This window comes from Phacochoerus africanus, chromosome 10 (assembly GCF_016906955.1).
Source record: "Phacochoerus africanus isolate WHEZ1 chromosome 10, ROS_Pafr_v1, whole genome shotgun sequence".
In the NCBI taxonomy this organism is placed as follows: domain Eukaryota; kingdom Metazoa; phylum Chordata; class Mammalia; order Artiodactyla; family Suidae; genus Phacochoerus; species Phacochoerus africanus.
The window spans coordinates 120921000-120938015 of record NC_062553.1 but is presented as its reverse complement, the minus strand read 5'-3'; the positions used below and the strand labels follow the sequence as shown (position 1 = coordinate 120938015).

Genomic DNA, 17016 nt, shown 5'->3' with positions numbered 1-17016 from the left:
TATTTTGATTTCAATGTTTACAAAAAATTTGGTCTTAAAGTAAAAGAGCCTCACGTTGCTTTGATGTGAGAGACAATTCGGTGCAAACAAAGAAGATGGGGAAAGGTTTGATGCGTAAGAAAATATCTAGAACCCCTTGTCGTTCTGTGATTTCAGGTCTGAGCGCCTCTGGAAGTGAGGTCAGCGAGGTAGATTCCAAGAACTTTTGCGGTAACTGTGGAGACGGGGAAACCAACACTCCATGAACATGAGCCTCAACTCCCCGATGTCTGCTCCTCAGTTTGAGAGCAAAAGCAGCCATATTTCAGCTAGAAATGGAAGCTGTTTCCTAGTCAGACACACCCCTCATCCCAGAAGAGTCTGCCACATCAAAGGTAAGGTGACTCAAGGCCCTAGAATGTTTCTCTCTTCTCTGATTTGGGCTACTTGATGATTCTGGTGGGCAAGCCCAGGGGTAGTAGTCAAAATATTTAGCCAGTGGTGGGGCGTGGGCACTGACTATTGGGACATGATGCCAGCACTGAAGCGATAGCAGGGACCTACAGACACTCCCTGTACCAGGCATTAACACTTGGATTACTCAAGTGACAGGAAAGGGGCCTGGAGAGGTGCCAAAGGGCCACTCAGGAAGCTCAGGGCAGCAACTGACCAAGTGGTAGGAAAGAATTTCAGTTTTTAACAAATTGTGTAGCCATGCTAGTATCTACATGCTAAATAACAGCCCTGGAGAAGTACATATTCTATTCATTCTCTCAATCCTTCTTTCTTCTTCCCTCCCTCTCTCCCTTCCTCTTCTTTTTTCACATTTAAAATTTAGTTTCTGTCACATCATATCCTTCTGTATTTTTTTCCTTATCCCCATGACTTCTCCTTTCCGGCCTTTTTTTTTTTTTTTTTTTTCCCTTTTCTGATTCTGCAGTAAATGTTGGCATCTCTTCATAGCTAAGTCCTTGACCATTTTCTCTTTTTAGTCTATACTGTGATCCTAGTCAAATTTACCCATTTACAAGTTTCAGATACCACCTGTAGGCCAAAGAGTTTCAAATGTATATCTTAGACTTCCAGGTTTAGACCTCTTTATGGTACTGCTACTTGACCTATGTGTGAGGTACTAGATGCTTCTTGGGTACCTTGAATTTTGCTCTTTGACACTGACCTCTTGGACTTCCTTCAAAAGTGTGGTTCTCCAACTAGTCTACCCTAACTAGTAAATGGTACCCTTCCTTAACTCTTCCATCTCCTTTCCTTCCCCTTGCAATACTTCATTTGATCTTGTTATTTTTGCTTCTAAATATTTTGAAAGTTATACCACTTCTCTCCATGGCCACTGTTATCTCTTGCTCTGACTCCTACTTTTGCAATTAGTAGCTTGCAAATCCCTCCACTTCAACTATTGTCTTTATCCAATCCATTCTCCATAAAACAACCAGAAAGAGCTTATTAAACTTCTAGATTTGTTGCAGCTGTGGCTGGGATTCAGTGGCTGGCCTGGGAAATTCCATATGCAGAGGCCATTAAAACAAACAAACAAAAATGGCAGGACATTTAAAGAAAACATGTATTGCAAACATAATTTGCCACAGACTTTCAAAGAATGTCCACCTAGCACTGGTTCATACAATTTGAAGTCTGACATAGACATTTTATTATACCGGGTTGGGAAACTGTTGATCATTCAAAGAAAACCTGCCCCAAACCTAATGTGGTTGTTCTTTTTATCCCTATTCATCTAGGTTTGAATAACATTCCAATCTGTAATGTGAATGATGATGAGAACGCATTCAGAACATGGTGCGGTGTTGGTCAGTTGAACCCCTCAGAGAAGGGTGAGACACCATTTGCCAAATGCAGTTACCCACCCAGCACTGTGGCCCTGGAGAGCCCTGGGAGAGGAGTCTCACCAGCCCCAAACAAGGTCCAAGTACCCCCACGGCCTCATTCTGGTGAGTCCCTCTCAACTCATGAAATCTCTCCTGAGGCCTCCTGCAAACTCTCAGGAGGAAAAATGTATATAATTGCTCATATGGCTGCGGTCATTTTTAAAAAGTCATGAAAATTTCTGTGAAATAGGTTATTCATTACAAAAAAAGTCTTCACTCATCTCAATTCAGTCGTTCAATAAGGTGAATAAAATTATTAAAATGTATCATTGTTAGTAATTGTGCCCAAGACAAATATGGAATGGTTTGAAGTCTTTAATCCCTGTAAAAATAGCTAAGAGATGTAAGAAATGAATGTCAGCCAACATGGACAGGGAAACTACCTCAGACAAAAATTAGTCGGGAATGAAATAGGGATGGAATTTCACATTTACCTCTTCCTCACTGGATGGTCCTTCCTTAAGGTCAAGGCCCAGTGTTACTGACTTCTGCACTTTTGCAACTTTTGGCACCTTCCCAGGTCTCCCTAATACAACATCCCAGGGTTCAGATTCTGCATTTATAGGTGTCAAAGGGCAAAGGCAGCTGATGTGGTGGTTTTCTGACTGCAACAGTGATCCAGTGCCTACTATTTAGCCTCATGGATTTTGTCATTGCAATTGACGTGGCCATGGCCTCCTGGGTCTCCTTCCTCCTGGGCTGTGTCCCCCTTGGTGAGCAGGTGCATGGTGTTGTTTTTGAAGTGATTTGTGAAGGTCAAGATCCAAGTTCATAGCTCTAGCCCTTCTAATACTATTACAAACACCTAATTCCCTGTATTATTTACATATTTGCTTAAAACAGATAAGAGTAGTTTCTGTTTCTCACACATGAACACTGAGTAGCCTCACCACCCCTAACTTTCTTCTCATTTCTTGGAGAGAGGTAACTTTACACGCTTTCAGAAATCTTTCTTCAGCTAAAGCTAGCAAATTCAGTTACTTCTGGGTACATGCACAAGATCTTTTCATCTTTTAAAAAACTGTTAACTGTGGCTTCAGTAAAAAAAATAGCATCACTTACACAGAATATATCTTTAAATTAATGCAAAGGGAAATTAGGCAAATATTTAAGTGTCATTAAGGATAATTTAGAGAGATTTAGATAGATGACTATGAAATGGGCAGGGTTGAGAGATGGATGAAATAAAAATAAAGAATGAAATTATAACTCAGCATACATCTCTTTCTACAGGGCAAAGAGCAAACCTGCAATCCTTTTAATTAGAGAAAGTGACATATAGACAGAAAACAGAAACCATGTCTTATACTGAAATATGTACTTCTAAAAATCAGTTTACCCAGAGCAAGGAAGCTCTTGAAGTGTTTCTTCATCTCATCTTCCCGGACCTAGAATTAGTTTTATAATATAAAAATGCTTTTATTACAATGATGTTGTGCATTCTACCTGCCTGTTCTCTAATATGTATAAATAGATCCCTGAGTTGACCTTAACTGAAATTCAGATGCACTCTCATCTGTTTCAGCAAGTGACACACATAGCATGTGACAGAATTATTTTTCAGTTTGATGTAAATAATTTTTCCTGTCATTTCAGAGCCCTATCGAAAAATCGGGGAGTGCTTCAAAACTTCCAGCGAAAATCCCTTAGTAATTAAAAAGGTAAAGAAACAACTATTTACACCTACCTATTTAGTTTTGACTTCTATCATTTCCTCTCCATTTCTTCACATACCTTTCTGGAAAAGCACTTTTCACAGTATTTTTACTTTTTTTTTTTTAAGGGCTGCACCTGAGGCATATGGAAGTTCCCAAACTAAGGAGGCCAGGGATGGAACCTGCATCCTTATGGATACTAGTTGGGTTCATTACCCACTGAGCCACAACGGTAACTCCCTCTTTTCACAGTATTTTTTACAGCTTTAAGTATAATTAACATGGTATAAAATGCATGTATTTAAAGTGTACAACTTAATGAAATCAAGAAAATGAACATACTCCCCAAAGTTTTCTCCCAAAAGTTTTCTCATGACCTTGGTCATCCCATAGGCAAATATTTATGTGCTATCATTAAAGAGTAGCATGCAGTTTTTAAGATTCTATATAAATGAAACTTATAGTGAGTTTTTTTTTTAAATCTGGTTTCTTTAACAGCATAATTAAAGATTGATTCGTGTTTTTATGTGTATCATGAGTTCATTCCTTTTTACTGCTGAGTAGTATTCAATTATATTGGTATCCTGCAATTTGTTTATATGTTCATTTGTTAATACTTAGCTTGTTTCCAATTTTTAACAAGGCTGATATAAACACTTGTGTACAAGTCTTTGTATGGATATATATTTTGTTTTCTCTTGGGAAATACATAGGAGTGGAAGGTCTGGGTCTTATAGTAGATGTATGTTTAAATTTTAAAGAAATGGTTCACGTTTCCAAAGTGGGTGTACAATTTTATGTTCTCGCCAGCTGTGTATAAGAGTTTCTTTTTCTGCATATCCTTCCAAAACTTACTATGGCCAATGTATCTGTAATATACGTGTTTTTATTACTGTATCTTTCTTTATTTTTGGCTTAAACAATAGAAATTTATTTTCACACAGTTCTAAAGGGTGGCAGTCCAAGATCAAGATACCAGCAGGGTGGGTTTCTGGTGAGGTCTCTCTTCCTGGCTTTTTAAAAACATTTTTAAAAATTATAGTTGATTTACCATGCTGTGCTGACTTCTGCTGTATGGCATAGTGACCCAGTCACACACATACATACACATTCTTTTTCTCATACTATCTTCCATCATGTTCTGTTCCAAGAGATTGGATATAGTCCCTGTGCTGTATTTTGGCCAATCTAAGTGTGTAGTGGTATCTCATTGTGGTTTTAATTTGCATTTTGCCAATGACATCTTTTCATGTATTTACTTGCTATATATCTATATACATATATATATCTTTTTATGAAAAGTGTAGTTTCAAATAGTTTGTCCGCTTTTTACCTGGGTTGCTGGTCTTTTATTATGAAGTTTTAAAGTTTTTTGTATATTCTAGATATAATTCTGTCACATATACATTTTGCAAAAGTTTCCAAGTTTTTTTTTCAATAGTGTCTTTTGAAGAGCCAGAAGTTATAATTTTGATGAAGTCCAAGTTAAAAACTGTTCCATTATAGTTTCAAATTCATGTTGTTTATCTCTCTGTTGTGCATACTGCGATGGCTAATTTGAATAAAAGTGATGACAGCAGACATTCTTGCCTTGTACCTAATCATAGGGGAAAAAAACATTAAGTATAATGTAGTTTAGTTTATTCTTAGGTGCATTTTATTTATTTATTTATTTTGTCTTTCTGCCTTTTCTAGGACCGCTCCTGTGGCATATGGAGGTTCCCAGGCTAGGTTGGTATTATTTCTTATTTAAAGATTAGTAGAATTCTTCAGTGAAGCCATCTGAACTTGGAGTTTTCTTTGAATCAAGGTTTTTAATTACAAATTTGGTTTCTTACTTTCATAGATATAGGCTATTCAGGTTATCTACTTCTTTATTGAGCTTGGTAGTTTATGTTTTTCAAAAAAATTTGTCTATTCATCTAATTTGTTGAATTTACTGATATAAAGTCACACATAAATTATCCTTTAAATGATCGTATGATCTGTAGAGATGTTCTGTCCCTCATTCCTGATACTGGTAATTTGTGTCTTTTTTTTTTTTTTCCTGATGAATCTAGCTAGAGGTTTATTAGTTTTACTAATTGTTAAAGAATAAGCTTTTCATTCAATTGATGATCTCTATTGTTTTAATCTTGTTTCTATTTCATAGACTGGTTTTTGTATTTTTATAAGATGAAAGCTTAGATCATTGACTTCAGACATCTTTCCTTTCTAATATAATTATGTATTGTTGTTATAAATTTTCTATAAATACTGCTTTGGCTGCATCCTCCATGTTGAGTTCTCCTTTTCATTCTGATCAAAATGTTTCCTAACTGGGTTTTTTTTTTTTTTAGGGCCAAACCTGTGGCATGTGGAGGTTTCCAGGCTAGGGGTTGAATGGGAGCTATAGTCGCCAGCCTACACCACAGCCACAGCAACACAGGATCAGAACCACATTTGCGACCTACACCACAGCTCATAGCAATGCCAGATCCTTAACCCACTGAGCAAGGTCAGGGATCAAACCCATGTCCTCATGGATGCTAGTCGGGTTTGTTAATCACTGAGCCATGACGGGAACTCCAAAATATTTTGTAATTGTTTTTTAAATTTCTACTTTGACCAATGGGTTACTTAACATTATGTTAATTTCCAAATATTTGGGGATTTTAAAGTTAATTTTATGTGACTGATACAATTTAATTGTATTGTGGTCATAAAACATACTTTGTTTACTCTGAAACTTTTAAAATTTATGAAGACCTGTTATATGGCCCAGAATATGGCTGACCTTGATACATTTTTTTAAGTGTCCATAAAAAGAATGTTCCCTCTGCTGTTCTTGGGCGGTTATAATATAAATAGCAATTAGGTCAAGTTGGTTAATACTGTCATTCAAATCTTCTATTGCCTTACTGAATTGCTGTCTACTTTTCCTATCAGTTATGGAGAGAGAGGGGTTGAAATCTCTCACAAAAATTCTGGGTTTCTAGATTTCTCTTTTCATTTCTATCATTTTTTCTTTTTTAAATTTTATGCTTCATTTTTATACTTTTTAAAAATCATACATTTTGAAGCTTTCTTATTAAGAATATACCTATTTAGGTTTGTTTTGTCCTCTCGATGATATGATCCTTTTATTGTTATGAATTTACTATCTTAGGCCCAAACATTCTTTGCTTTTAAATTTATTTCATCTTCATTTCTTTTTTTTAACTTAAGTATAGTTGACTTATATTAAATCAGTTTCAAGTGTATAGGTTACTGATTCAGTATTTTTAAATATTACACTCCATTTAAAGTTATTACAAAATAATGGCTATAATTCTTTGTGCTATACAATATATCCTTGTTGCTTATCTGTGTTTTTGGTATTTTTTAAAATTGAAGTATAGTTCATTTATAGTGTTGTATTAATTTCAGGTGTACAGAAGTGATTCAGTAATACACCCATGAAATTTTTATTCTTTTCCTTTATAGGTTATTATAAAATATTTAGTGTATTCTCCTGTGCTATATAGTATGTCCTTGCTGGTTATCTGTTTTATATATAGTAGTGTGTATATGTTAATCCCAAACTCTGAATTTACCTCTCCCCCTTTTTTCCTCTTTGATAACAATAAGTTTGTTTTCTATGTCTGTGAATCTATTTCTATTTTGTATTTAAGTTCATTTGTATAGTATTTTTTAAGATTCTACATATAAGGGATATTATGACATTTGTCTTTCTCTGGCTTATTTCACTTAGCATGATAATCCCTAGGTCTATCCATGTTGCTGCAAATGGCATTGCTTCATTTTTTATGGCTGAGTAATATTCCCCTGTATTATATGGCATATCTTCTTCATCCATTCATCTTTGGATGGAGATTTAGGTTGATTCCATTTCTTAGCTATTGCAAGTAGTGCTACAATGAATACTGGAATGCATGTATCTTATGGTTTTCTCCAGATAAATACCCAGGAATAAGACTGCTGGATCATATGGTACTTCTATTTTTAGTATTTTAAGAAACCTTCATACTGTCCTCCATAGTTACATCTCCACCAATCTGTTTTAGATATAGTAGTTTGTATCTCTTAATCCCATATCCCCACCTTGCCCCTCTCCCCTTCCCAGTACCCACTAATTTGTTTTCTATATCTGTGAGTCTATTTCTCTTTTGCTATATACATTGTTTTATTTTTAGATTCCACATATAAGTGATAGCATACATGTATTTTTCTTTCTCTGACTTATTTCACCAAGTATAATACTCTTTAGGTCTATCAACAATATATATAAGAAAAAATAGAAACAAAAACTCCAAAAAACCTCTCTAGATTCATCCACTTTGTTGCAGATGGCAGAATTTGATTCTTTTTTAATGGCAGAGGAATATTCCACTGTGTATATATACATCTTCTTCCTTCATTCATCTCTTGACACACACTTGGATTGCTTCTATATCTTGGCTATTATACATAGTGCTATTATGAAGACTGGGGTGCATGGTTCTTTTTCAATTAGTGTTTTCATTTTCCATTTTGGATATATACCCAGGAGTGGAATTGTTGGGTTATATGGTAGGTAGTCCTATTTTCAGTTTTAGGTTTGAGAAGCATCCATACTATTTTCCATAGTGGCTACACCAATTTACATTCCCATGAACAAGGAGGAGAAGGTTCCCTTTTCTCCACATGCTTGCCAATTTTGTCATTTGTAGACTTTTTAATAACAGCCATTCTTACAGCTGTGAAATGTTATCTCATTGTGGTTCTGATTTGCATTATCTAATAATTAGCAATGCTGAACATCTTTTCTTGTGCCTGTTAGTAATTTTATGTCTTCTTTGGAAAAACATCTATTTAGACCTCCCATTGTTTAACTGCATTTTTTTATTAATATTCTGTTGTACCATTTATATATTTTTGGATATTAACCCTTTGTTGATTATATTCTTGGCAAACATTTTCTCCCATCTGGTTGGTTTTCTTTTCATTTTGTCAATAGTGTACTTTGCTGTGACCTAGTATGTGATCTATCCTGGAGATTGTACTATGTTCACTTGAAAATAATGTGTATTTTGCATTTTTTGGGGGGGGGTATAATGTCCTGTAGATATCAATTAGGACTTACTAATATATTGTGTCATTTAAAACCTCTGTTGTCTCATTTTCTGTCAAGATAATCTGTCCACTGCTATCAGTGGAGGTGTTAAGGGCCACCACTATTACTATATTATTGTCAATTTCTCCCTTTATGTCTGTTAGTATTTACTTTATATATTTGGGTGCTCCTGCATTGGGTGTGTATATGTTAATGAGTGTAATATCCTTTTCTTGTATTGATCCCCTTTTCATTGTATAATGCCCTTGTCTTTTGTTATAGCCTTTATTTTAAAGTCTATTTTGTCTAATAAGTATGTTACCTTTGCTTTCTTGTCATCTCCATTTGTATGAAATATCTTTTTCTCTCCCCTTACTTTTCAATGTGTCTTTTTCTCTCCCCTTACTTTATCCCTGAAGTCTCTTAGAGGCAGCATATGGAAGGGTCTTGGTTTTTTGTTTATCCTATCACCCATCATATATCTTTGGATCAGAGAATTTAGTCTATTGACATTTAAAGTAATTTTTTTTGTCTTTTGTCTTTTTTAGGGCTGCACCTGTGGCATATGGAGGTTCCCAGGCTAGGGGTCGAATCGGAGCTGTTGCTGCCAGCCTACACCAGAGCCACAGCAACGCCACATCCAAGTCGCATCTGCAACCTACACCACAGCTCACAGCAATGCCGGATCCTTGACCCACTGAGCGAGGCCAGGGATTGAACCTGCAACTTCATGGTTCCTAGTCGGATTTGTTTCCACTGCTCCACAATGGGAACTCCTGAAGTAATTGTTGATAGGTATGTACTTATTGCATTTTATTACTTATTTTCCAGTTTCTTCTCTGTTCCTTTTTTCTATTTGTTTCTCCCATTGTTGTTTGATGATTTTCTTTTGTAGTATGATTGAGTTCCTTTCTTTCTGGTATTTGTGTATCACAGGTTTTTGATTTGTGGTTACATGAGGTTCATATATGTTGACCCATAATTGTATCTACTTGCTTTAAACTGATAACTGTTAAAGTTTAAACAGATTTAAAAGGTCTGCATTTTTTACTCCCTTCCCCCATATTGTTTTTGATTTTTTATTTTACATCTACATGCTTATCCCTTTGATGTTTATTGTAGTTACAGCTGATTTTACAATTTGTTTTTAAATTTACTATTTGATTTTCAATCCTTACTATATATGTGCATTCCCTATTGGAATCTTCCCTTTCCTGTAGATTTTTAACTTCTATTTAGAGAAGACCCTTCAATATTTCTTTTATGATAGGTTTAGTATTGATGAATTCTTTCAGTTTTATGCCTGAGAAATTATTTCTCTCTCCTTCTAATCTGAATGATAATCTTGCTGGGTAGAGTATTCTAGGTTGCACATTTTTCCTTTCAGCATTTTGAAAATATACCACTCCCTTCTGGCCTGCCAAGTTTCTGCAGAGAAATAAGCTGGTATAGCCTTGTGGGGATTACCTTGTCTATGACTCTTATTTTTCTCTTGCTGACTTTAGAATGGTGTCTTTAATCTTTCCCATTTTAATTATGATAGATCTTGATCTGGGTTTGTTTGGGTTCATATTAGTTGGAACCCTTTGTGATTCCTATACCTGATATCTATTTCTGTCTTTAGATTTCAGAATTTTTCACCCATAATTTCTTCAAATACATTTTTGATCCTTTTCTCGCTCCCTTCTCCTTCCACAACCCTTAAAATGCAAACGTTGGCACATTTTGAATTATCCCAGGAGTTCCCATCGTGGTACAGCAGAAACAAATCCAGGAACCATGAAGCTGCAGGTTCGATTCCTGGCCTTGCTCGTGGGTTAAGGATCCAGTGTTGGGGTGAGCTGTGGTGTGGGTTGCATATGTGGCTCATATCCCAAGTTGCTGTGGCTGTGGTGTAGGCCAGCGGCTACAGCTCTGATTGGACCCCTAGCCTGGGAACCTCCATATGCTGCGGGTGCAGCCCTGAAAAGCCAAAAAAAAAAAGGCCAAATTATCCCATAGATCTCATATTATGCTTTCCTTTTTTTTTTTGTTGTTGTTGTTGTTGTTGTTGTTGTTGTTGCTATTTCTTGGGCTGCTCCCACAGCATATGGAGGTTCCCAGGCTAGGGGTTGAATCGGAGCTGTAGCCACCGGCCTACGCCAGAGCCACAGCAACTCGGGATCCGAGCTGCGTCTGCAACCTACACCACAGCTCACGGCAACACCGGATCGTTAACCCACTGAGCAAGGGCAGGGACCAAACCTGCAACCTCATGGTTACTAGTCGGATTCGTTAACCACTGCGCCACGATGGGAACTCCTGCTTTCCTTTTTTTAGAATTTGCCTGTCTACTGTTTTGATTGGGTGATTTTCAGTATTCTATCTTCCAGGTCACTTATGCATTCTTCTTGTCATTTAGTCTGCTAATTCATTGCTTCTAGAGTTTTTTTTAACTCAAGGAATTGGATTACCTATTTTTGATTTGGTCTTCTTTACAGTTTCTTGTTCCTTGTTAAAATCATGTGTTTATACCAATACTCTTCCTTAATCCAATTCAGCATTTTTATTACCAACTTCTTGAACTCATTGTCTGGTGAACTGATCTCTTTTTCATTATTTTTTTCAGGGTTTTTATCTTGCTATTTCAACTAAGAGTAGCTCCTTTGCCTTTTCGTTTTATTTAACTTTCTCTTTCTCTGTGGACCTAGGTGGAATAGTTAGCTGTTATGGTCTTGATCAGCAAAAGATGTGGGAACATCCCTGTGTAGACTATTTGTGCCTAGTGTCCTTTTTGGAGGGGTTGGATCGATATGGACATGTCACATCTTTCCTCAGGTCTCTGTCACCTTAATAACAGCTGTGGGTGGTGCTGGAGGAGCAAGACTTCTCTGCTTAGTGGCAGTCATCATCCTGTCAGGGATGGAGTTTGCTCCCAAGCTGCTGGAGCAGAAGCCCCGAGGCTTGGTCTCGATCTGGTTCTGTTCTATGTTTGTATGTTTTTCCTTTTTCATGCACTGGGGCTTTTGCCCAAAAGGACAAGAGTACTGAAGTAAGTGGGGCCCATGTGCTTACAAAGGTCTGACAAGCTGCTGTCCAATGTCTGTGACTCCACTCAGATGCATCCAGAGATAATGTCTTCCCCTGTTGTGGTGGTCCCAGATCTGCTGCAAGGTTGTGGTGTGAAGTGGGCATGGCTGGAGCATTTGCTTGGCTAGGTTTGGGGATCCTGGCATTGTGGACGCAGGGATTGAAATGGCTGTGCTGCCATTAGCAGTCTGGTCTCCTTGTGTGGAGTAGGCACTACCAGTGGCTGCTGCCACCTCACCTAGACCATTCCCACCCTAAGGTTGCCTCCGTGTCCATATATTGAGTCTTCCCAGGTCCTAGGTTCCCCATGTGCGAAGCTGTGGTATGAGGAGAGCAGGGCAGGGGTGTTCTTAGCTGTTTGGGGAACATGGTAAGGTGGCAGTTGCTAGGGCAGATTGTTCTATTTGTTGTCAAAACCAGCACCCTTACACGCCTCACAAGTGGGGTCTAGGCCTCTTTAGTCTGTCCCAGTGGTTCTCCCAGCAACCAAAAGGGTCTGTCTCCTCTGCATAGGACCCCAGGACTGGGATTCCCAGTCTCTGGCTCGACCCACTCACTGCCCATGAGGTCTCCCCTTTCCTCTTAGTCCCTTCACAGGGGCACAAATTATGACACAATGCTTTTCTTCCAGTTCTATTCAATTACATGGGAATCTTAATTGCAGGCTTGGTTGTATAGGAACTCCTCTGCCAGTTTCCATTTAGTTTTCTGTGACCGTTGTTCTACATATAGATGTATTTTTGGTGTGTCTGCAGGAGATAGCTCCACATCCTCTTACTCAGCCATCTTGATCCCCTTCCTTCTCTTCTGGTGTATTTTATATTTTGGTTATTGAATCCTTCATTCCTCACTGAGTCTTTTAAAAGAATGTTTCCTGCTTCCTTGTTAAAATTCTCACTGTTTATCTTTTCTCTCATTCACTATCATTCTTACTAGTAATGTTCTGAATTCTTTACATGGTAAATTATTTCATTATTTTTTCAGGGTTTTTTTTTCCTTGCTTTTTCAATTGACATCAGTTCCTCTATCTTTTCATTTTGCTTAACTTACTCTGTCTCTATGAATTTAGGTGAAACATTATCTATTGTGGTCTTGAAGTGATGTTTTCAGGTGGGAACATCCCTATATAGTCTGTATATACCCAGTGCCTTTGGTTGAAGAGCCAGATTTAATGTGGACACAAGTCTTCCCTTAGGGTATGCCAGTAGCTATCACCTTGGCAGGAGATGGAGGGGCTAGGGCTTGAGCCAGGTGTGAGGTGGGGCTTCTCCCCTGCTCACTGGTCATAACCACCCTATCGGTGGCAAGGTTAGATCCCAAGTTGCTAGAGCAGAAGCTCTGAGGGTTGGGTTCCTTTCAGTTTGTGCTTTCTCCTTCAGCACTGGATCCTTTGCCCTAGAGGGGAGCAGTGATGAAGCAAGTGTGGCCCATGTAGGCTCTTGGCTCATGACAGAGTATGGCCTGTGGAGCTGGCCATAGACTGAGGTCCAAGCTGACTCTGATGTATTCCCTGTGCAGGCAACAGCAATTAGTGCTCTCGCTCTGCATAGATGTAGTCCAGGGGACTGAATCCCCTTCATCACAACTGACCACTTCCTCCAGGTTCCACTGTCCCTGTTCTGGGTGAAGCTGCACCACAGGGTTCTTGGTGTATATCAGGGTATATGGACCAGCTGCTGTCAGCATTCCAGACTGCTTCTGATGTGCTGCCTGAGTACACAACAATGGCCACCCTACCCCACCCAGAAGCAATCCCTGATCTGACTTAGCTCTGTCTCCCCACAGCTGAACTCTCACCCTGGTTGTGGGAGCCCTCACTCCAGTGAGGAGCTGCAAAGTGAAGTAAGCAGGGCTGAAATATTCACTCAACTCTGGCTGGGGTCTGTGCTGGGAAACTGGGCAGCTACTGGAGCCATCTTTCATCTGCCCTCTCCACCCTGCCTTGGGGGCAAGCAGAGTTCTTGCAAGCAGAGTTGTTTTCCCACAGCACTGCTCTTAGTCTCAGAGGTCCTCCAAACAGCCAAAGGGCTCATTTTCCCTGTATAGGACCTGAGGCTTGGGCTGCTGAATAAGTAGGTCAAACTACTCACTCCTGAGGGTGAACCTCCCCCCATGTATTCTCCATTTTCTTCTGCATCTTCTCCATCGGTAACAGGTCCCAGACCTGATCTCCTTTCTTCCCTTCCCATCTTATTCCAGGTGAATATTTCTTTTTTCTTTTGTATTTATAGATTTGTTTATATACATTATAGTAAGCAAAGTGCATACTAGGATATTCACACACACACTTAGTGGAGTGTGTGGCTTACTCGATATAATCAATAATATTTTTTGAATAAATAGTTGAATGAACTTCTGTGGCTCTGACATGGCTCTGCCTTCTTTAAAATTCTGTTATGCTTTCAGTCAATCCTTTCATTAGTCCTTCTGTTTAGGACAACTTTTTCTAGTTTTTTTTTTTAAAATAAATTTTATTGGAGTATAGCTGACTTACAAAGTTGTACTAGTTTCATGTGTAGAGCAAGTAAGTCCAGTTATACACTTACATATATCCACTCCTTTTCAGGTTCATTTCTCATGTAGGTTATTACACAGTATTGAGTAGATTACCCTGTGCTATATGGTAGGTCCTTGTACCCTATCTGTTTTATATATAGTAGTGTATACATGTTAACCCCAACCTCCTAATTATCCCTCCTCCCTTTGGTAACCATAAAACTGGTTTCAAAATCTTTGAGTTTGTTTCTGTTTAAGTTCTTTTGTATAATTGTTCAAATTAGATTCCACATATTAGTGATCTCATATATTTATCTTTCTCTGACTTGCTTCACTTGGTACGATAATTTCTACATCTATCCATGTTGCTACACAGGTTTTATTTTTGTATCTATTCATCCAGTCTATGTCTTTTGATTGGAACACTTAATCCATTTAAGTTCAAGGTAATTATTAATATGTATGGTCCTATAGCTATTTTCTTAATTGTTTTGGATTTGTTATTGTTGAGTTTTCTTCCCTTCCTCTTTTGTTCTCTTCTCTTGTGATCTGATCACTCTCTTTAGTGTTGTATTTGAATTGCTTTTTCTTTTTTGAGTGTGTCTATAGTAGTTTCTTGGTTCGTTGTTCCCATGAGGTTTTGATATAATATTATATATATATATACGAGATTGCTTTAAGTTCCTGGTCTTTTAATTTCAAATGCTTTTTCAATATTCTGCATTCACCTTCTCCTCTTCCCACAGTTGCTGGTTTTGATATCATATTTGTCTGGGGATGATTTCCTACTTTTATTTTATGTTTGCCTTTATTGGTGAGCTTTCCTACATAATTTTTTACTTCTAATTGTGGCCTTCTTTTTTTCCAGCCTAGAGAAGTTCCTTTAGCATTTGTTATAAAGCTTGTTTGGTGGTGCTGAATTCTTTCAGCTTTTGCTTGTCTTTAAAGGTTTGTATTTCTCCATCAAATAGGAATGAGAGCCTTGCTAGGTGTATTCTTGGTTGAAGGTTTTTCCCCTTTCATCACTTTAAATATATTCTTGCCACTCCCTTCTGCCCTTTAGAGTTTCTGCTGAAAAATCAGCTGATAACATTATGGAGGAGTTCCCTTGAATGTTGTTTGTTGCTATTCTCTTTTGGCTTTGTCTTGACGTGTTTCTCCTTCAGTTTATCTCTGTACTTCCTCTACTTCATTGTTTCCTTTCCTACAATAAGGAAGTTTTTAACTAATCTCTACAAATATTTTTTCAGGCCCTTTCCCTCTCTTCTTCTGGGTCCCCTATGATGTGAATTTTGATACGCTTGATGTCGTTGCAGAGGTCTCTTACACTGTCCTCATTTCTTTTCATCCTTTTTTCTTTACTCTTTTCTGTGGCAGTGTTATTTTACAACTCTCGTCTTCCACCACACTAATTCATTATTCTGCCTCAGTTATTCTGCTACTGATGCCTTCTAGTATAGTTTTCATCTTTGCTTGTTCTTTAAATCTTCAAGCTCTCTTGTTAAAATTTCTTACAAGTTCTCAATCTGTGCATCTATTCTTTTTCTGAGATCTTGGATCATCCTTACTATCATTATTTCAAATTCTTTTTCAGGTAGACTGTCTGTTTCCTCTTCATTTAATTGATTTGTGAGTTTTTGTCTTCTTCCTTTGTCTGAAACATATTTCTCTTTCATTTTGTGCTGGATATTGGGCAGGGCCTCCTCTTTGCTCCGTGATTTCCACTGCCCTGTAATGGGCTGGCTCTGCTCCCTAGTTCTTGGAGTAGGAACTACCAGATCTGTTTCTGAGTTGTGGTTCTGATTTGCAGGGTGAGGTAGGAGGATTTGCAACATTCTCACTGGGAAAAGAGTCACCGAGTGTTCTTCTGCTGGAACTGTTCACCTGTAAGTGTGCTCTGTTATGTTACTTTTTCCTCATTGTGGGCTCACCCAGTACACTGTGGTTGGCTCTATTCAACCCCACCTTAACTGTGGGTATATAATTGGCCCTGGGATCTTTCAGGCATTGTTTTCACTAGGTCACAGTACAGATCCACTGAGGTCAGGACTCAAGATTGCAGTAATTGTGTTCTTGGGCCCACTGTGGGATTTATGAAGGCAGCTTAGAATCTGGCCTTGTCCAGCCCCCACATGTATTGCCCAAAAAACCCATAGCTGCTCAAGCCAGACCTATCTCAGGTGCAAGAGCATTCATTATCCATTCAGATGTTCTACCAGGGCTGAATATATACGGCCATCAGTGAAGGTGTAAATCCACGTGATTTCAGCTCTTCTTCCTTAGTTACAAGGCTGTTTTTATTTCTTGGCTGCACCAGCAACACATGGTAGTTCCTGGGCCAGGGATCAAATCTGAGCTATAGCTACGACCTACATCAGATCTTTTTAAACTGCTGGGCTGGGGATTGAACCTGCACCCCTGCAAAGACAACATGGGAACCCTTACCTGCTGTGCCATAGTGAGAACTCCACAAGGCTGTTTTTAGTATGGGTACCTATTGTCTCTTATCATGTGCAGGCTATTATCCCTTTGGTGGTGGGTGTACAGATGAGGAAGGCAGCACCTGGTCCTGAAGTTCTCAGTAGTGGTAGCAACTCATGTGCAGACCCAGAGCCAGGCAGTGCCCAGGGATATAATCCATGATGGTGGTGACAGTGGCTTATGCGACCCCTCTGCAATTGGCAGTTGGCACCTAGCTTCAGGCCCTTCAGTGTTGGCTGTGGGTCGTGCACACAACCGAGGAAGCAAGAGCAGAGGTTGTCACCCGGTTGCTGGATGCTCACTGGCAGTAGCAGTGGCAGCAGGCCACTTGTGCTCCCAGGGACGCAGAGGCAGTGGTTGG

At 38.6% G+C, this 17016-nt stretch overlaps 1 protein-coding gene across 5 annotated transcripts in view; it reads left to right on the top strand.

Moving 5' to 3' along the window:
• C10H4orf17 (chromosome 10 C4orf17 homolog) overlaps positions 1-17016 on the top strand; it is a 365717-nt gene that overhangs the window by 313766 nt on the left and 34935 nt on the right. For all 5 annotated transcript variants that reach the window (XM_047799480.1, XM_047799476.1, XM_047799477.1 and 2 more), the window contains 3 exons: positions 157-374; positions 1734-1943; positions 3477-3541. In XM_047799480.1, the coding sequence (XP_047655436.1) occupies positions 242-374; positions 1734-1943; positions 3477-3541 (408 nt within the window). In that variant the 5' untranslated portion in view covers positions 157-241. The remainder of the gene's footprint in view (positions 1-156; positions 375-1733; positions 1944-3476; positions 3542-17016) is intronic.